We start from the raw sequence: 20,590 nt of genomic DNA, 5'->3' as shown, positions 1-20,590 counted from the left end.
AGAGAACACGATGGCCATCAGCTCTCCTGAGAGTCCTCTTCCATTACCCTTGGCAAATACGTAGGATTTTTCGGACCTCAGTACAGAAGGCAAAAACATACTTTGGGCTCGGCTCTGAAACCAGACCTTTTCTCACAGCGGATCATAGTCACTGCAAAAACACCAATTTCAGATAATAATGTTGAAGAGTTTCCAGCACTCCAAACCAAACACTAAATGCTCCACAGATCTAGCATTATCCTGCCTGGGATGCCGAAGAACACCAAGAAACTCTAAATAAGAATACCAAGCAGCTAAGTTCTGCCACACTTCAAAATGGATAGTATCATTTCTGCTTTGAAAGAGTTACACTGTTATCCTTGGTAAAATTATTAACTAAACTAAGGTTTAGAAGGAAGAGGACTGGAATATCTGTAAAAGGATGGTTTCAAATGCATGCCTAATTGCAAACTACGGTCAAGCAGCAACTAACTAGCTGTGAAAAAAAAAACCTTCCAAGAAATGCTATAACATATGTCTAAGTGGTATTGTCTGATCTATGAGGGGGGGCCTGAGCATGTTTGGTATGGTTGGAATGGTAGTGGGAAATGCTGCTTACTGGTGAAAGTGGATTTTTTACTACCATTACAGAAATGCCAATTTTAGAAAGTGAGCATTTCACTATGCTTATGACTGGTGTTTTGCAGCTTGACTCAAATCCACGTTTGGGGTAGAGTGACAGCTGGGCTTTGTGCAGACTTCTCAGACAGTCTGTACACAGGGAGGGTGGAGGTGTCCCAAGAGTGCATCTGCATACTGAATGGTCTTCCTGGGCTGGTAGAGGCGGGGCACACCTGCATCTGTAAAGGCTGTGCCCTGGCCTCACACAAAGGGCTTGTTTACCCCCGACTGATGTCTGGAACCAGTGCTGGAGGAGAAAGGGGACATTCCTGGAACCAGTTAGTGCTGGGTGGAACACCTTCTCCTCCTTTTGTGGAAGCTATGCAAAATAAGTACAAGTACAGGGGGCTGTCCTCCACATTTTTAGACACTGATGGGCTAATGAACTGGACCATGGATGCTGCTGGAAGGACATGCCGGGGCCGCCTTGGACCTGCTCTGCTGTTGTGCTGACTTGTTACATGGTAGGTCACAGAGAGACTGCAACTGCCTTTGGACCCTTGTGCTGGCCTGCTTTCTGGGGCCCGCAGCCCTGTGCAGGCCCCAGAAACTCCGAAGTCTCCAGGGAACGGTCCCCTCCTTTCCCATGCAATTCCTCACACTAAAGTGCAGGAAGGGTACTTTATAATTTGCTTTTCCCAGCGCAAGGGAAGCACTGTATCCTGGAGCCTCAGTGCATTAAGAGCACTTTATTTATTTTGTTTGGCAAAGAGCATGAGGAGTTCTTGACTGTGCTGGCTTTAAGTGTTTGCGGTCCCTAAAGGGACGAAAGATGGAGCCTGAAGGAGCTGCCTCTCCCTCCCCTCCCCTCACCGTGCTGCCCGCCGGAGGGCGGCTGCTTCGACCAGGATTTCTACCTGGGGGGAGTCCAAGGAGAGTTTCCCCGCCACTCTGTGAGGAATGGGGTCGCCTCCCTGTGAAGGGCCTAGATCATGGAGGGTAAGCCCCCTCTTTATTGCAGCTGCATTGCTCGGTGGGGGGCAGGATCCCGGCTGGAAGGATTGGGGTGGCAGGGGGACGAGAGCAAAACCTCGACAGAGGTCCCTGTGCCCTTTCAGCCTTCTTTTTAGTGCCATATTCTATGAAGTAGGAGTGCAAGAGCTCAGGTACCAGAGGTGGTGGGTTTGGCCCTCACCGCATATTATCTACAGGGAGCACCTACGTGCTGGACACTTCACGTAGAAGGTGTCCTCGGAGATTGCCCCATGTTCTACAACCCCCCCGGCCCGCTGGGGGACTTATATCTTTATATGCTGCAGAGTATGACCTGAAGGGATTTATTATGTTGCTATTACCTGGGTAGGATAACAAGTCTACTTCAGGATCTGCTTCTGCGCATTGGGAGGGTGTGGGTTAGGACATGGGCAACAAGAAAATGTTTGTTAACTGCATTCCTGATGATGTCTTGGCATTTATGATAATGTGGTCATTATGACATACGTTTTGGTGATGATGACCGGACTACTGCTTGTGTTGCGTAATAGTAGTAACCTACGTGTTTATCTGACTACTGCTTGCTTTCGCAGGAGATTGGTACCCTGTGTGATGTTCTGACAGCTGCTTGTGTAGCAGAGTATTGCTGATACATATTGTGTTTGGTCTAATTATGTTTTATGTAATACAGTTTTTTTTTTATATAACTTTGTGTGTTTCCTTTGTGGTGTATTCATTCTGTCACATGTGTTGCGTGTGTTGTGCAAATGCTTTACACATTGCCTCTGGGATAAGCCTGACTGCTCGTGCCAAGCTACCAAGGGGGGTTTTCAGGGATTATCTTGGGTGTGTAGTCCTTTCGCCCTGACTAGAGTGGTGGGTTCTGCCTGGCTTAGGTGCATACTCCAGCCAACCACAAAACCCATTTCTAACTTTCTATAGTAAAAATGTGGACATGTTTGTCTCCCTTATGCCACCCACTTCCTGAGATATTTGGGAATCCGTGAGATGTTATCGTCTGTCTGATTCTCAGAAATATGCGGCTATCCAGATTACTGATATGGACCAAAATAACTCAATGCTGCATAATGTAGCTGGGCGTCAGTTTACACTGTGGAGAATTTGTTTGGACTGTACTGGGGCATTCCGAAGGGTGTTTTAGATTGTAGAATGCCATTTTCTGTCATCCTACTATGCACAAGTGTGTTCCCGAGTGAGGTGTATGCGCCTGAAGCTGCTGTTCTGTGTCTTTCCCACGTCATAACTTGGAAAATTGATAAAGCATTAAAAGACAAGAATAGGTCCAGCGTTATGGCTACTGGTGTAAATCCCATTATAACTCAACTGATTGGATATCCTCCTATGAGGGGATGAAACTTTTTCTCTAGGCAACAACAAACAATCAAGGATTCAGATCTTCCAATATTTTTCAATGTTAAATTGACTGTCCCTTAAATATCCTGAGCATCTACATGTTCATTTTTCCAGTCCGAAAACATTATCATATGGGGGAAGGAAAGCGCTAGCACTCACTCTCATGTAATTAACACTCGAAAGCAGAAAACAAAACTGTATTGAAGAACCTGGTGTCTCGGAGACATTCATCATATAAAACAAATACGGAAATTAAAAAAGAGAACGAGTTACGCCTCCTAAACAAAATGTTTAGGAAATCATTTTTACAATTGTAAGAATCGGCTGGGTCAGAAAAAACAATCAATGAAAAAAATGTTTTACAAAATGCTGGACTGGAATGAAAAATTTGAAATGTATTAAAATACTGAGTGCTGGGATAGAAAATCAAAAACATCTTTACAACAATAAGACTAGATATACAACACCATCAACGTAATTTACTGAGGAATGCACTAGAAGCAACAAAAATGTTTTGACTGAAGAATATCAAGTGTCATATGTCAAAAGTATATGCTCTGGAAATGACCAAGTGTCAGCTCATGTCTCAGACTGAAAAAAAGTAAGTCACTAACTGTCATATTGCCTTAATGGGCTTTAGTGCTCTACTTTCGGGCCTATGGGAGCAAAGCTGAAGGAAAGAGTCTCACCCAGACTTCCATCACAGATGCCAGCTATGAGCACGGTGATGCAGAGACCCTGCCTGGAATGCTTCTCCAATGATCTCTTCAAGCTCTCCAACATCCACAGGAGAACAGACGGGAGAGGATGCGGGAGGACTGGCTCACTTCTCTACCCGTGTAGCTTTTGCAAGATCACTAAAAAAGGTAACGTTTGGCAGCCCACAAGTGATGGCCACTGATGACCCCATGGCAGCTGGGAACCACTCCTAAGGCACTGCCCTCCTGAAAGAAGAGGAGCGAGAACGTGCAATTCGGAGGCGCTTCTGTCGAGGACGCCTCAGAAGAGTACACAGCTCTGGGTGTGCTTCATAGCTCGAAAGCCTGTGAGTAAGACAAGCAAAAACAGGGACCACAGGACTTTCTTCCACCCATAGTCTACACCTCTGCGGGAGCAACAAGTGCAGGAAAATTAATCGGAAAATTCTATTTCATAGTGGAGTGAGAAGAACAGTGTATTCCTTGCAGGGTAAATTTACTTGGAGAAAAAGGTTTACGAGCTGGCCTTGAGTGCGAGTCGCACAGCATGAATTAATTTTTTGAGATATCGCACTCGCTTACTCAAAATGTCAGTACTGTGCAGATGAAGCAGTCTGCAACCTGAAATCAAAAGATGTGAGGCTGGAAACAGGACCAAGTCACTACATGTCTGAGTCCTGAAGGTCCCCAAAGCAAAGGAAAAGATAGACAAACATACAGCACGGAGCCATTTGAGAACAGGCATATAAGAGACTAAAAAAAAGGACAGGAATCAAAATAAATGATGTTACGCTTCAATGTGACAGAACACAATACAATGTGTGCTTATATATATGCATGGGAAGGAACATGCGGGGGGGGGAGTGGAGGGGGGCAACTGGCTGAGAACTGAAATACGTCACCATTCACTAACGTTAAACTGCTGCCCCGTGGTATACATATGCTGACATGCCTGTTTGCTTGTTACACCTTAATTTCAATAACAAAATGCAATATTGTAGATTAAATTTTGCTGTATGCATGTCATCTGAAATCTAAAAATCCGTTTATATATTAAAAAACGACTGCAGCAAATAAAACAGCATGTACAGCACGTTAATCAAGGACCCATTACTTGTAGGGGTAACCAACACATGTGAAACATACCATCAAACGGATAGATAGCCTTGCAATGTCCTATGGCTGGGAGAGGGTCGTCATCATCAAATTCATCATCGAAGTCATGATGGATGTGCGCCTGTGGTTGGACTGGAATTTCTTGGTTTGAGTCTTCAGTATAACTTCCTTCAGGGCTGCAAGCAAACATATATTTGGTGAAAGGATAAAATATATGAAAGAACCTTAATCTTTTACACCAGCATACTCTGCTCTGACTTGAAGCTTTAAAAATTCTTACAGACTCCTGGCGACATAATTTCAAGACAACTGAAGGTAATTACTTTTAATTAAAAGTGGAGGGCCAGATTCATGAAAAGTAATCTGAAACATGTAAATTGTACTTCTGTAGGTTTCCTTCTATGTTTAGAGTAGGTTTCTGACCACCATGTAATTCGTAAAGATGTATATATATATATATATATATAATAATTAATGAAAACCATTGCAATCAGCAAAGAATTTAAAGAACACGAACAAAGAAAGCCCTAAACCACAACTATAAAGACAGATTCCACAGTAAGATTCTTAAAAAAGTCTAAGATAGTTAAAAGCCACCAGTGCCATTATGGCAACTAAATGCAAATACTGCAATATGTATCCTCAAGGGGGCCAAGGAGCGGAAATTAAGTAGCCCACCTCAACTCCCTACCAAAATTGAAGTCCTGCATCATCACAACTTGCTGTTTTATTGTGCTTACTCAGCTGTCTAGCCAACAAAAGTAAGTCAGTTGCACAATGAAGCGTTGTGCAGGTTTGTCATGAAATGAGGTGCTTGAGCAGCAATAAAAACCAGACACAGGACGAGCATAGTTAAATTGTTGAGCTCAATCTTCCTTCTTAGTTGCTTGTCGCACGCTTAAGGAGACAATCAGCTTTTGGTATAAATCTAGCAAAGCCTGCCATATATTGATGTGTCAACCTTTGAAGGCCGAACAGTATTGTGTGACGGCAGACCTAAGTCCATTGCCGTTTAAGATGTTTCCGAAGTATATTTCTCGCCAGGGTAGCAGAGCAGGGCATATACCGAGAATATGTAAGAAGTCCTCCCAGGGGAGTGCACAAAGCCTGCATCTCTTGCTGTTTAAGGGCCACAGCTACTTTGGAGCTGCATTCAGCGAAGGGAGCAGGCCAAGTCTAGCGTGGAGCACCTTTATTTTTAGAAACTTTTTAAATAATTCAGCCATGTATGGCTGCGCAGTCGGTGCCTCGTAGGTGTTGATAGTCATCCATGAATAAGAACATAGGCTAAACTTATCTTAATCATTACTCCAAGAAAGCCGCTTTGTTCAATAATTGTTTGAAGGATTTATGTGATAGGGTTTTTTGCCAAAGATCTTCCACCTGCAGATGCTTAACTGCCATTGTGATTCTCTCTGACCATGTGTTTGAGACCTCGGGAGTACGGAGGCCAATTTCTTTCAAAATCAGCACCTTTAATGAGTTTGGCATAGCCTGACTTAGCAGTGAAGCATATTTAAGGAGAGACCCATTTTGCACAATTGCTTGCTCTTAGAGACCAAATTCCAATCTAATTTGCGCTGGGGAGGTACTGTGTGGCGACGAGAAAAGGAGGTGAAAGCTTTGCTCTGCGTAGTATTCATGAAGTTGTCAAACTTGCCGGGAAAAAAATTCCAGACCGTTTGCCAGAGTGGACAGGAACTTTGTCTTGATCACCATGAGGAGTGGACTTCAAGTTGGACTTTGCAACTTCGTAGACATGGCTTGTAAGGATGCAAGTTGAGACACCATCCTTGCTTTCAAGGAGAGATGGTGAGACCAGCGCTCCTATAACCAGACGCCGAGATATTTATAACTTCTGCCTACCGGCCGTTCCCCACAGAGCCATTGCTTTTTTTTTTATGACTCGCTTACCAAAGATGACTATCTTGGGTTTCTCCAGATTCACAGACAGTTCATTTCACTTGCAATATTGATGCAGAGTACTTAGCATATTTGAGACCGGTGCCTGAGAGAGTCAACAGGACAATGTCATCTGCATATAATAATATTGTTCATTGTTGGCCCACTTTAAGAGGATAGGAGCTGGTGGTGTCCAATTGTGTGCACAGATATGCCAAGTACAAGTTAAATAAAATCGGGGCTAGCACACAGCCTTGCTTGATGCCTCTGTCTATATGGATTTCAGCAGTAACTCTTCTATTGCCACCTACATTGACCGTGGCCCAATTTTCAGAGTATAAGTGCTGTATTCCTTTTAGCAGCTTCACTGGAACATTGAAGTTCTCTAGCTTCTTCAACAGCCAATGCCGGTCTACTGAATCAAAAGCTTTGAGTAAGTCCACAAAGCAAGTATACAGGGCCAATTTCTTTCTTGTGTATTTTTCGGCTAGCACGGTTAGGGCTATCAGGTTGTCAGAGGTGCACGACGAAGGGTAGAAGCCAGTTTGATTTAAGAGTATAAGCTTTAAATTGGTGGCCCAGTCTTTCAGGTCCTCTAACATGAGGCCAGCAAATATTTTTAAATCAATATCGAGCAGCGCAATCATACAATAGCTGTCTGGGTTCCCATAGGGGCCTATTTTACAGATTGGGTGAACATTACCCTCTTTCCATGAGTCTGGAGTCTTGTTTTCTTCAACAGGCATTAAACATTTTGCAAAGCTGGCTACTCCAGAAAGCAGGATCGTGATTAAATACACCAGCAGGAAGGCCATTTGGACCCGGGCCCCACTACTTCTGCAGATTCGAAGTCTCTCCTCGATGTTTTGTTAATCAAAGGTTAAGGGGCAGGGTCGCTGCATGAGATTGAAGGTAATTTGGCCGCCTTCCGAATGTGGTATAATTTGGAGATGTGGTCTCTCCATTGATCCTCTGGCACCATAATTCTTTAGACTCCAGCAGCCCCTCGCTCCAGTTGACTGACAAGGAACTACAGTGGCCTTCTGTTCTTTCTCTCCCAGCCGCCACAATTATGATCCATTCCTGGTCCATGTGGGCCTGCTTTGCGTCCCATAATGCCTTCTTATATTTCTTTCTGAATTCTGGAAAGGAGTGAAGGTGGTCGCTATCCGAATATGGACTCTTTAGAGTCTGGCTGCTTTACTAAGTTGTTACCTTCTTTGCTTTAGGGCCAGCATGAACCATCGTTTTCCCCTGGTCCCGACTCAGCTTGCAGTCGTAGGTGGGGGCCCAGCTGTTTTCTTAGAGATGTCAGCATTGCCTCCCAGTTGGCCATTATGTCAACCTGAGCCTCTTGAGCTGCTGGTAGGCTAGCTTTCCATATCTCATACTTTTCCGTGCACATATTTGACAATCTTATTCATAGTAAATGGCTTCCTAGGTCCTGTTCTCCAATCTTTTTTAAGTGGGCCACATAGTTATTGATGTTCGCTATTTTCATAATTTGTGGATGATGGTCGCTTTCACATCTCACCTCTATCCAAAAATCCTCGAAGTGCTAGAAAATTACCATAGAGGCAAAAGTGTAATCTAGAGTGGATGCACATTCTTTGTTTTGTGAATCGGATTCATTGGACAGTCTATGGGGAATTGGCCATTAAGGGCCCCCAGCAGTAATGCCTCTAAGACTACAATAGGGTGATCACATTTATCCATGTCTCGGAAGCATGATAATTGTGGCGGGATACCCAAACTCAGATCCTGAGCACCTTCTCTGATATTTCGTTTGCCATGGTTGGCCATGTTTAGATTGAAGTCTCCTGTGATAAGTCAGGGGACATCCCCCATGCATGGCTCTGATGTTAGCAATTCATTTTTAGTTATGTGTAGGAGTTGTTTTTGGGCCGCGTTAGGATTAATGTAGATATTTATTATAATAGTCATAGATGTCAGACCCAGTGACCAATTTTCGATGATAACCGCTAACATATGAGGTGGTTTCAAGTCGAGGCTCCTCGCACTGAAGGCTTTGCTTGTTGTTATATACGTTAATAGGCCACCTTTTGGGTGACCTTTAGATTTTACTTTTACAGCTGGACTTAAAAAATGTCAAAACCCGGCTAGCGGATTTTTGGCTTCTTTCCAGGTTTCTTGCAGACAAATTATGTCAAAGTCTTACAAGAAGAATTCCAAATTTGGATCTTGAACGAGTTTAGTGGCCTCCGCTTCTTTTCAAAGAGATTAAGTTTATGTTGCCAAGCTTATCCTTAGACAGGATTCGGGGAATCGGGTTTTTCTTGGAGTAAAGAATTCCATAATCCCACCCAAGAACCCACGTCATACAATGGCATCCAACAGGAGTTGTGGAGTTCTTTTGATTTTTTTTATTTATTCATACGTGTTACCATTTGCGCTTCAGTACCTATACAATTAATACATATACATAGCGAGTGAACTGCCTGAGAACTGATTTTGAGCTCAATAGGGAGGTGTGAAAGACGTGGCTTAAAAAGAGAAAACATTTTTTTAACTGTTTTATTAGGCTTTAACAGTCAGGTAACTAAATATAAAATAATGCACACATCTTCAATATAAAAAAAAATCAATTGAAGGTAAAGAAATCGGTGGGGAATGCATTCTCATGTTATGAAACTTCCATTAGTTAGTGCAATCACTGCGGATGTATGTGTGCATAACCTGAGGATCGCAGATGTGAATCCTGGTTGGCGCAGTTGAGAATAGTGACTTGTCTATTTATAATGCTACGAAGCCCCACCCAGCCTGTGACAGAAACCACTCTAAGTCATTTTAAAACTGTATTACTCACAATATAGAATGGGATGCTGCAAAATGTGTAGATTGATCTTGTGTTTAAGATACAAGTGTCATCAAACTATATATTGTATTAATACAAAGTTTGGCTGCACCTATAACATACATTTTTTTTTTTATTTTTTTTAAGTGCCCATTAATAGGATGCGTTCCTGAACAGCTGGTAACACATTATTTCTCTAAATGAATAAATATTTGTCACCTTGAAACTAAGTGACTCCATCAATTAAATGTTATACAGGCTTTCAAGTAGCATTCACTTTTGGTGAGTAGCCATTTACATACATTACAATTACATGCCCGTCAGATATCAGGCAGCCTGTAGAGAAGACTTGTTCTTTAGCTCGCTGCAACCCCTCCACTACTCGGTTTCACCAGCCAGAGACACCACAAGTTCAGCATTAACGTGCCAGGGACATTTGTTTTCTTTTTGTTAACGAGATCTATGGGAACTGTAGTTCTGAAATTAAAATGGGGATGTCATTTCCCATAGGTCCCGCCCACTTCAACCTCTGCATATACGCATTAAGTTAGCACCATGGCATTTATACCTCAAAACGTTTTTATTTGAGGGGGTAGGGGGCAGGGGAATATTTCCCCACATAGCCCCTACCAATCCGGTAAGAAGACATCAATTGCCATACACCTCCACTAATTATGGGTATTTTTCTTCTCCGTTCAGATTTCTTGGCAGGAGTACTTTTATGCAGCATACTCATAGTAGGAAAAATGCTGCACAGCTTTGTGAATAACCACAAACTTAAAAATGTGTGATTATTATTCGCCTATTTCCCCAGGTGTTCCTAACTAGAAAAACAACTCCTTGCATAATGTTACAGCCTAGTGGTGCATTAGTACATAAAGGTAAACTGCAATACGGGTGTAGCTTCACATTTTGTGAATACACCTCTAAATGCAGTTATTTGTGAAAGCACGTTAAATTTAGGTGTGCAAATAACTGTGAATTGGGCCAGAATTCTTTAAGCAATGCCCACTTTACGATCAAAGGAAAATTCACTATTCAGGGTTAGCAGATGAAGTCCACTATAGGAAATGAAGCAACTAGGTTTTTAAACTCTGCAACATGCATCCTTAAAGCTGCATCAGAAGAGTGTGGGAGAAAGCAGCATGGTGCGACGTCCCGCTACTCTAGATGCAGAACGACAAAGGCTCCATAATTCCACATCAACGTAGATGTAGATCAAACACTATTGTGAAAACTACTGCATTCATTAAATACATGGCTCCTACACTGAAACAGCAATGTAACATGCCAACTAGCTCTTTCCAAGTAGCCGCCATCATGGACCTACAGACCATTCAGGCATTCTTCATTGGGCTGCAAGTTAGAGGACTGGAAGAGTGCTGTCTGAAGGGCTGAACACGCTGCCTTGATCCAACCCCCTCCGAACATACCCATTAGGGCTGAAAAAATGTGCCGTAATTTACACCATTTGGACACATTTTTCTAACATTTTAAGTGGAAGAGTAGAAAGGAGAAGTTCCCCTAACCCTCAGCCCTATGGAATGGGTAAGGCTCGCTTACTAGACTCACTTACATGGTGATGTGAGTCGACTTGAGTATTTGTCGGAGATGGTTTTGGTTCACCATCCAGCCCTGGCAGCCTTTCTAAATGAGACTGCAATTTAACTACAAAGATGTTTCAAATGATTTTACAACATAAAATAGGTCACTTAAGGATCCTTAAGAACAGTAGAGAAACTGGGGTGACACAGCCCACTTCTCCCATGCCTTAAACGTCTCTGCACTAATGGCATTCTCCACATTTTGCCCATTCACTCCAGCAATTGCAAGTGATCCCCGTTTTTTCCTACCATTTTTTTCAGGCTTTAGGGGATCAGGGATGGAGGAGTGGGATTCCAAGGAAATACCTACCAGCCCCAGTATTGTGGCTGCTCCGGTCGGCACAAGCTAATTGGTTGTCAGAATGCACTGAATTAGTGGGGTTGTTTATGGGAAGTGGAGGTGAGCGCTAACACCCACAGGGGCACAACCACACCCACTGGGGAACAAGATTGACTCATGTCACAAATTTGCAACAATCAGATACTTTTTGTACTAACTACTGCTAAAGTGTTTGCATTCTAAGTCCCTTTATAATTCTCAAACAGGGTATAGATCATGTCAAGGGCCCAGAATGCACTACTGGGGTTTTCGGACGAGAACCTAAGATGGTCAGATGAGAAGTTGTGCTCCCGTCTGGTCAGGCTGGGCCTGTTGGCAGCCTTCGACACTGAACCATCGGACTCTGCTGAAGAGAATTACAAAGGCCATTAAATGGTTCAGTTCCTTCCTTACCCAGGTCCTACAAAGAGTCTGCATAACCTCCATTATGTCGCCTCAGATTGTGATGTTCCGCAGATCTCTCCCCTTCCGCTGGAATAATTCACTTATACACGACCCCTCTGTTCCATCTTTCGCAACATTCTAAAGTGAAACTGCAGTCCTGTGCGGAAGGCACAAGCATGCAGCCAGGTCACCAACAACCTTAGAACAACTCACGTACCACAGGAATTTTTAATTTAAAAAAAACACAGGATGCACCAAAATAATCGTCAGCTAAACCGTGCCAAAACTGAATTTATCATCTTCGGGGAGCAATCCCTGAGAAACCTCTTGCCTATTCCCCTGCTAATACTAAAACACCAACACTGCCTGCTAATGTTAAGAATCTGTTTTTTATTTTCAACCACCTATGTCCCTGAGTGCACCAGTTAGGGAGGGGTTAGTAACTGTGTATACCAGCTAGCTAAGCAGAAACAAATACCCCGCCTGCACTCCTTCATACATAAAGCACTGTTAGTTGGAGCAATTGTCAATTTCAGGTTAAATACTCTATTTGTCTTTATACAGGTCTGCTAAAAACTGCAAAGTTGTGCAAAATGCTGCAATTAGAGCCATTGTATGTTAGAGACAATAAGACGACATCTCTCACGAAAAAGGGACATCACAATGGTTCGCAGGCAAGGATCATATCTTCAAGCTGACATTCCGGGTGTTCAGATATTACCATCAACTGAGACATGAGCCCCTTTCACTGATTCACACACTATAAACGGAAACGTCCCTTAAGAAGCAAGGATAAAGCCCTGTTCGGAGTAGCCAGGAGTAGGTTTAAATTTAGGATTGGTAGAGCCTTTTCAACAGCAAGGCCCATTTTGACAAAATCCCTTCAACAACAGCCATTTTCCAGCTTTAAGGCAGCTTTGAAAACCTACCGTTTTCTACATCTCCCTAAATGACCGATGCCAAGACACCTTGTGGAAAGCTGATCTGCACAAGATAAACGTCCATAATCATTCCTGTTCCAGCGTCCTAGTATTCTAATGCTGTAACCCATGGTTACTAGGTAAACAACTGCACTAAACCCACTGAAAACGGGAAACCCAACATTGGCAACTATCAAATCAATTTCACGCAAACCTTATTGTTTCAACAACATTCATCTCAACAATGCAAAAGAATCCAAGAATAAACTTAGCAGAGAGACCGGAGAAAATTAAATAAACTTCAAAATGCAATGGTTTAAATCAACATAAACATCACATTCTTTGCATAAAACATATAACCATGACTTGAAACACCAACAAAAGAAATACAGCTAATATTCATCCCATTGACAAGCGTTTCACCAAAATAAACCGTCTCAACATCAGACAATTTAGTAACAAGTCATACTGTAGCCCTGGTCTTACATAGAGGGCGGTACTCTGAACTGCCTTAATGAACCCACTTTCAGAAGCAGAAGTGGCTGGATGTGTTTGCACTGTGTGGGTAACCCCTGGAGATAGCCTTCACACCACCAATGGATCCACTACACCAAATAAACGAATAAAACCAAGGAAGGCAACAAGACTCTCACAAGAATGATGACAACCACTTCGAATTCTTAGAGTATAAAATCGACATGGTATAGAATATCCTTGCCATGCAATTGAGGTACATAGTTGCTGCAGGACCGTTATCTAGCACTTTGGACATTTTGCAAACTGTCTATTTTTGAAAAGTCAACAAAACACTGACTTGGATACAGAGAAGAACTCTAGGACCACAAACTTATTTAAAAATATGAACTTCTTTGAGGATTATGACCTACTAAATTAGCATTTTATTTCACAAGATAAACCCTGACTGTTCATTTTTGGATCCAGAGAAACCAGGAGGAGCACCTCACGTAATTAATAAATAAAAAAAAGACAATTGTAAAGAGGAGCCCTTGCAAGACCAAACATTAAACACCACCAAAAACATGTCTCGCTCTATACACAACGATATCTAGGCTCTGGAATCACAGTTTCAAAACCTTTAAAAAGTATGTCCACAACAAAGCTGTCATGGAAAAAAAGAATGCTGATCAACTCAAAACCTACTTACCTCAAACAACTAAATTAAACTCCATAAAAACAGACGAGTACCTATCATAAACCTCCAATACTACTCATTTCAAACATCTACTACAACTTTAATTATACCATGATTATTCTGGTAAAACCTCCAAGTTACATTTTTCCACCATCTCTAGAAACAAGGAAACAACCACATATTCATGGCTGTGAACACGAATAACTTAATAAAAATATAAACTCAACACAAAGAATTGACAACTAACAGCACTGAAATGCATGCATCACAAAGGCAGACTAGAATAAGAAACACCCTTGCTCGTTTTGTTCTATATACCTCATTTTCTACTGTCACTTTGCTTAACAACCACTCTCAACCTATGTCTGGACTACTGCTTCCATAAGATGACTGCTTGCCTCGACAGAGAAAATAGAATACGATAATCTAAAACAATCACTGTTAACCCTACCTATATAACAAAGGCTCTATTTAACTGACCAGTCAAAGACCACCAAATATCAAACGAGTTCTTTTCTCTAATGGTACAATAAAAGTATAAGTCATATGTTCAAAGAGAAAATACAGAAACGCACACTCCACTAACCCAAAAACTATGGGTGAGAAAATTGCTGATATATGACTGACAACGAGATAATGATGTTAACCCCACAAAAAGTCACGCTGCAATTTCAGCTCCGGATAAAACTGCACCAGTAGCGCTCAAAAGTGAGAAAATGAGAAACAAAAATGACAACATGGTTCTCTAAAAAAAAAACTCAATAAAAAGAGGAAATCGGTGAAAAGATCATAAAGAATATGGTGACAAAGGCAGTCCCATCCCCAATTTGAACTTTCTGCACTGGCTCATATCGAATTCAAGGGCAAATCCAAATCGGGTGCTAAAAGTATCTACACCGGACTTAAGATTCAAAGGTGAAAAAATGTGTGCAACACACAGTAGTTTGACCCTCACACTAATCTTTCCAATGACTAATGTAGGAATTTGCAGGGACACATCTGTAGTGGGGAAAGTGACGTACAAACACAACTGAGTTATGCCCCCCCCACTGCTTAGAAACTTGGAATGGAATGGAGTGCAAAAGCTGTCTGGAATTACACAGTTACACTTTTATCTCCCAGCCCCGATTTTGCAACTACAAAAATTGAAGGAGTCGTCCCCAGAGTCTCACTATTTCGTCGCTAGTGGTGGTGGTTATTACCCATTCACTATAGGTGACATTCAAGTTCGGGCCCACTAGCAGTCAGTCTCAGGAGTCTCACTCCGACTCGGTTAGAAAGTGTTCCAGCGGCGAAGCGCTATCTGGTAGACAAGCTGCCTCAGGGCCTTCTGGCCCTTCACTTAGTTTTACCTGTACAAGTAGGGATTGTCCAACTGGAGTCTCAGAGACATTTTCTTTTGTGAGTGTTGTGGCAGCTGCCTTGGGTGAGTATCACACACTTGGCTCTGCGGGGACAGTAAGCGGAGTGTTGTTGGCACTCCTCTGATGCTACGGTACGTTTCCTGTGATCCTCCCCAGAGGTGGTGGTGGTGGTGGTAGGGGAAGGAGGGGCTCAGGAGATTTTAACGAATTCTGGTTCTGATCCTAAGCCTGGGCTCTGGCCCGAAAGGGTCAACATGGCAGCCTCTCCTTACAGCTAGTGTGTTCTTCAGGCTACTATCCTTTTCTTTCTCCGGTGGCCACCTCTGGCCTACGGGGTTACCACACCTGAACTTCACTCTGGCAATGGCCCGATCAGCACAGCAGCAGATTCATATTCAAGGCAGCCACCTCTGGCATACAGTGTTGTCAAATTATAGACCGCACACAGGTGACAGTCTGATCAGCACAGCAAACTTCACAGCAGCCCTCTGTAGCACATGGGGTCATCAACTTGCACATGGGATATGATAAGATCAGCACAGCAAACTTCATAGTGGTCCCCCTCTGGCATATGGGATAACTGACATGAGCCTGCCTATGGACAACAAACCAATTGGTGCAGCACCCGTCATCTCAAACCTTGCTGCATGGATCCACTCACCAGGATCCCTCACTAGATCTCGCTCCATCCAGCACTCTCCTCTTCCTCACAGGGCTCACCGGTCTTGCAACCAGGCATGCACTGGTGTCCCAAGGGGGTCCTGGATGTAGCTGGGTAAGGATGTCCCCTCAACCAGTTGGGAGGTTGGGAGGCCACGGCCTCCAGCCCTGAACACAAGTAGATGTCTTGCAGAGCTTCCCCTCCATGCACAGCCCATTTGGTTGCTTCACAGTTGACAGCTTTAGGGGACTGAACCTTCTCTTCTTATGGCCCTTTTCCAGACACAAAATATGATTGAGAGTCTAGTCTTTGAATTTTGTAATGGGGGGGAGGAGGTGTGCTTTCTTTTGAAGTGCCTACTCCACTGTCCTACCCTTTCCATACAGAAAGCAGTCTGTCACAGCAGGAGCAACTACTAATCTGATGGCCTCACAACGCAGGCCATGGGAGTGAACATAGGTTCACACCTGGATGTCAGCCAGTGGAATATTTGAGCAAAATGTTAACCAAGGGCTTCAGTCATCATCTTCATGATTGTCTTATCAGCCACACTTCCTTCATGAAATGTACCTAGACCCCTTTCATATGTCCTCTCTGAATCAAAGAACACTCCTTGAAGCGCGTCTCACACTTCCAGTGTGTGTACCACCTAGCTCATGGGAATGCAGCATTCCACATATCACTTTGGGGAGTTCCTCAACCTCCAGTCAGCCCTGGGTCTTCGAAAATAGAAAAATTCCAATTAAGATGTGAACAAGGATAATTCTTTGGGAGAATACGATTAAAAGTATTCTTCTCAAGGAACTCCCGGAAACTATGAATAAGGGGTACCCAGGATTGCACCCCAGGCTCACATTTGTGCCAGTGTTGATCCATCTACCTCTGGAGACTGCAGCATTTGAGCAGGCAGTGACACATGACATTGAAAATATGTATAAAATTAAGATACATTGAGGAATGTTTCCAAAGGTAAAGGACAAGCACTACAGCAGCGGAAACAGAATTCAGAATTTGTGATAAAACCTGCAGATAAGGGAAGGGCAACAGTGCTACAAACTCGGGAGGCATACAATGCAGAGTGTCTCCGTCTCCTCCCAGATAGGGACACTTACTGGATACTGACAAGGGACCCTACCACAGATATGGTGAAAGAGGTCAGGAGATTAGTTGAAGAGGATATCAGTAATAACTGGATTTCTAAGAATGAAGGAGCCTTCTTTTGCAATGACAACCCTGTCATTCCCCTTTTCTACACTCTTCCTAAAGCACATAAACCAACAAGGACCCCTCCAGGGAGTCCCACTGTCTGTGGCATAGGGTCTGTCCTGGAACCCCTTTCACAATTTTGTGACTATGTTTTAAGGCCCTTGGTGTAGAAGATGCCATCTTACATTTAGGATACCAGGGATATTCTGAATCTTTTATACTGGTTTGGAGCACACCACTTGAACAGCTCAACCAAAAGTGATTACACAAAATAAGCAAAAAAACTTGATAAAGAATACATCAAAATGTACTACAATACCTTGGTGTATAGAAAATATTGTCTTTGTTAGAAGGTTGAAAAACAACGATAACATACAATACCATTAAGCCGAACAAAAAATCCCACGGACTGACCGACTGAAAAGGAGCCAGGCAGCGACAGATATCCAAATGAGATTGTATTTGCTGGAACACTATCTGCATCAGAACCTTGGTTGTCAAACGAGGATTGCCAACTGCCCTCGAATGGAACTGCCCCACATGTATGGGCAGGAGGGGGTGCACAGTTGTTTTTCAGCAGAGGCAATTTGGAACCAGGACTTCTTGCAAGTCATGAATCCTGCTTTTATGGTGAATGAAAGCAAAGCAATTAACACAGGCATTCATGATGTTAGTGAGTCAAAGGTCAGCTCAGTTAAAATGCAGCTGGCAAGAACAGTATATTTTTTCAGGCCTTCCTCAAAGAGCTGTATGGCAAGACCAGTGAACCCAGAGACCGAGGCAGCGCCTTTAACATTGGGATGTAGCATAAGCAAGGTAGAGGTTAAGATAGGCACACAAAAATATGCCCATCTACTCAGTCTCTGCTATTGGACAGCAGGTTGAACATTGGCTGGCGCTAAGGGCTCCTGGTAAAGAAAGCACCTTTAAATTTAATCATCAACCAAGCTTCTGGAAATCTTTTTCTGGTGCTTCCATAACATTTTAAAGAAGAAACAAAAACATTATGTTGTCCCTTTTGTGGTTCTTAGAAGCAACTATAAAATACTTAACGCTGTAGTAGCACTGGAGTCAAGTGGTCCTATTGGCCTAAACAAACATTTATTATTGGCAGTGAAGCACACTGACAGCTCACCGCAGCAGAATCTTATGTTCTGCCGTCACATCCCGCGGGGCATCACCACAAGCATGGCAGACAGTCGCACACTGTGCATCGACTGACACAAGATCGTCCAGAAAGCCCATAGACAAGGCGTCCCCTTTCATTGTTTGCACTTTTTGGTGTATCATGTTCAACTATGCTATCATCTGTCATTGCTGTAATGTATTATTGATAGACAGCTATGCAAGTAAAAGCCTGCCTGGTGTTATGAGGCAAAACTTCAAATACAGGATGAACTTCACAATCATTGTGAAAGCTCTTCGTCGGATAAACTGCATCACAGAGGAGAGATGATGATGCTTCATTGGTAAACAGACTATCGCTCGTAGTCAAGTCTGGAGGTAAACTGCAAAGAAGGATGAGGACACTAACTGCCCCACCAACTATTGTATTACAATTCACATACATCACATCATATCGCAATAATTGGACACTAGAATTGAGGGTGTTGTTACACATAAAAATCTGATATGTAAAAGCCTCGAGGACAGCGGCATAGGGAACCTCCCACTCCAGCAGCTTAAGCAGGGACTGCACTGGCCAGGTAAGCTGGTGAATTGTGTCCACATAACCATGAATTAGTTGTTCATGGGCCTCATATCTGCAGGTCCACAGACAAAATGCTACATGTTGGAAATTGGGTCTCTAGTTGGCAGAGGTATGTGCCCTGTCCAAGTAGGGGCTCACAATCATAATCGGGGTAAGTCAGTCAGATACACATCTTAAATTAACCTGTGCTCACCCTCTGGTAGCTTGGTGAAGAGCAGTAAGGCTTAACCGAAGAGGCAATGTGTAAAGTATTTGTGCAACACAAATTACAATAGAACAGTGAAAACAACACAAAAAAACACTACTACAGTTTAGAAAAAGAGACAATTTATCTGAGTAAAACAAGACCAAAACAACAAAAAAAACAATAGGTAGAATTCAAGATATGAATTTTTAAAGAATATCTGCAGTGTAGTGCCTGAAAAGTCAATAGCGCTGAACAGTTACTTGAGTTCATGCTAGCCCGGGGTTCCCATGATGGAGGGCAAGCCGGCTACAGGACTCATGCTGAACAGTACTTTTGGATGGAGCGATGCGCAGATGATGCAGCGGTTCTGATCCGTGCAGTTGGGTGGATGTTTTTTCTTTGAGCCGCGCAGACCCCTCTACGATGAAGGTGATGCATTGTCATCGAGCCAGTTGGATATAAGTGATGTGTGGATTCCCAGCCACACAATCCGAGATGCATCGTCAGCAGTCTCAGTGAGGAAGGCAATGCATTATCGAGCCGCACAGACCCCTTGCGATGCATCATCATCAAGCTGTGGGATGGAGGGGATGCGTCAGTTCTGAATGGAGCAACAGTGATGATGCGTCAATTGTTTCTGAAAACAGCTGCAGAGTCCTTTCTCAAGGCCCCGGACTGGATTGGCACTTCTTGGTAGGGCAACACTCACAGTGGCAGAGTCCAGCAGCTGCAGCAGAGTTGTGGGGAAGTCTTTGATGGCCCTAAAACTTGCAGAACAGTAAGCAAACCAGTAAGCCCTTGGAGTCTGCAAACGATTTAGAGAGCAAAGACCAGTTCTTCTCAATCCCAGGCAAGAGAAAGCAGGCCAACACAACAATCCAGTTTGGCAGAGTGGCAATCCCTGTTGGCAGCACAGCAGTCCTTCTTCCTGGCAAAATGTCCTTCAAATCCAGATGTGTATTGATTTGGTGGGGTTTGGGGTCCAGTACTTTTAACCAGTTGAGCCTTTGAAGTGGGGAAGACTTCAATAAGAGGCCTTTGAAGTGCACAAGGTCCCTGCCCTTCCTTCCCTGGCTCCAGACACTCTACTGGGTGTTATGCAGCTCTTTGCGTGGAGAGAGGCACAGTCATATTCACATCATGAAGGTAATGGCCCATCAGGATGCAGAAGTCACAGCCCAGCTCCGTTTGTGTGTGACTGTCAAGAGGGAATGCATAAAGTCCAGCAGTTACCACCTCAGACGTGTATTCAGAAACAGGCAGAGGCATAGAATGGATAAGGTAAGAAAACTCCAACTTTCTGAAAGAGGGATTTTCATTTTTTATTTAAAATCTGACTTCACCATAAGGTTGAGATTTTAAATTGTGAGCCCAGAGACATCAAACTCCAAACTTCTATTGTGTCCCAACTGGACGTTACACTTAAAGACTGCTCGAAAATAACCCCAATGTTAACCTATGAGAGACATAGACCTTGCAGTTGTGAAAAACGAATTTAAGTTTTTCACTATCAGGACATGTTAAACTTAAAAGTACATGTCCAACATTTTAAATACACTGCA

General features: G+C 43.2%; 1 protein-coding gene across 2 annotated transcripts in view; it reads right to left on the bottom strand.

Moving 5' to 3' along the window:
• The window catches only part of FNBP1L (formin binding protein 1 like), a 445,620-nt gene that overhangs the window by 22,648 nt on the left and 402,382 nt on the right, over positions 1 to 20,590 (bottom strand). For both annotated transcript variants that reach the window (XM_069232381.1, XM_069232380.1), the window contains exon 13: positions 4,812 to 4,957. In XM_069232381.1, the coding sequence (XP_069088482.1) occupies positions 4,812 to 4,957 (146 nt within the window). The remainder of the gene's footprint in view (positions 1 to 4,811; positions 4,958 to 20,590) is intronic.

Source organism: Pleurodeles waltl, chromosome 4_2 (genome assembly GCF_031143425.1).
Source record: "Pleurodeles waltl isolate 20211129_DDA chromosome 4_2, aPleWal1.hap1.20221129, whole genome shotgun sequence".
Taxonomy (NCBI): domain Eukaryota; kingdom Metazoa; phylum Chordata; class Amphibia; order Caudata; family Salamandridae; genus Pleurodeles; species Pleurodeles waltl.
The sequence above is the reverse complement of the archived record's forward strand: the minus strand, read 5'-3'. Positions and strand labels throughout refer to the sequence as shown.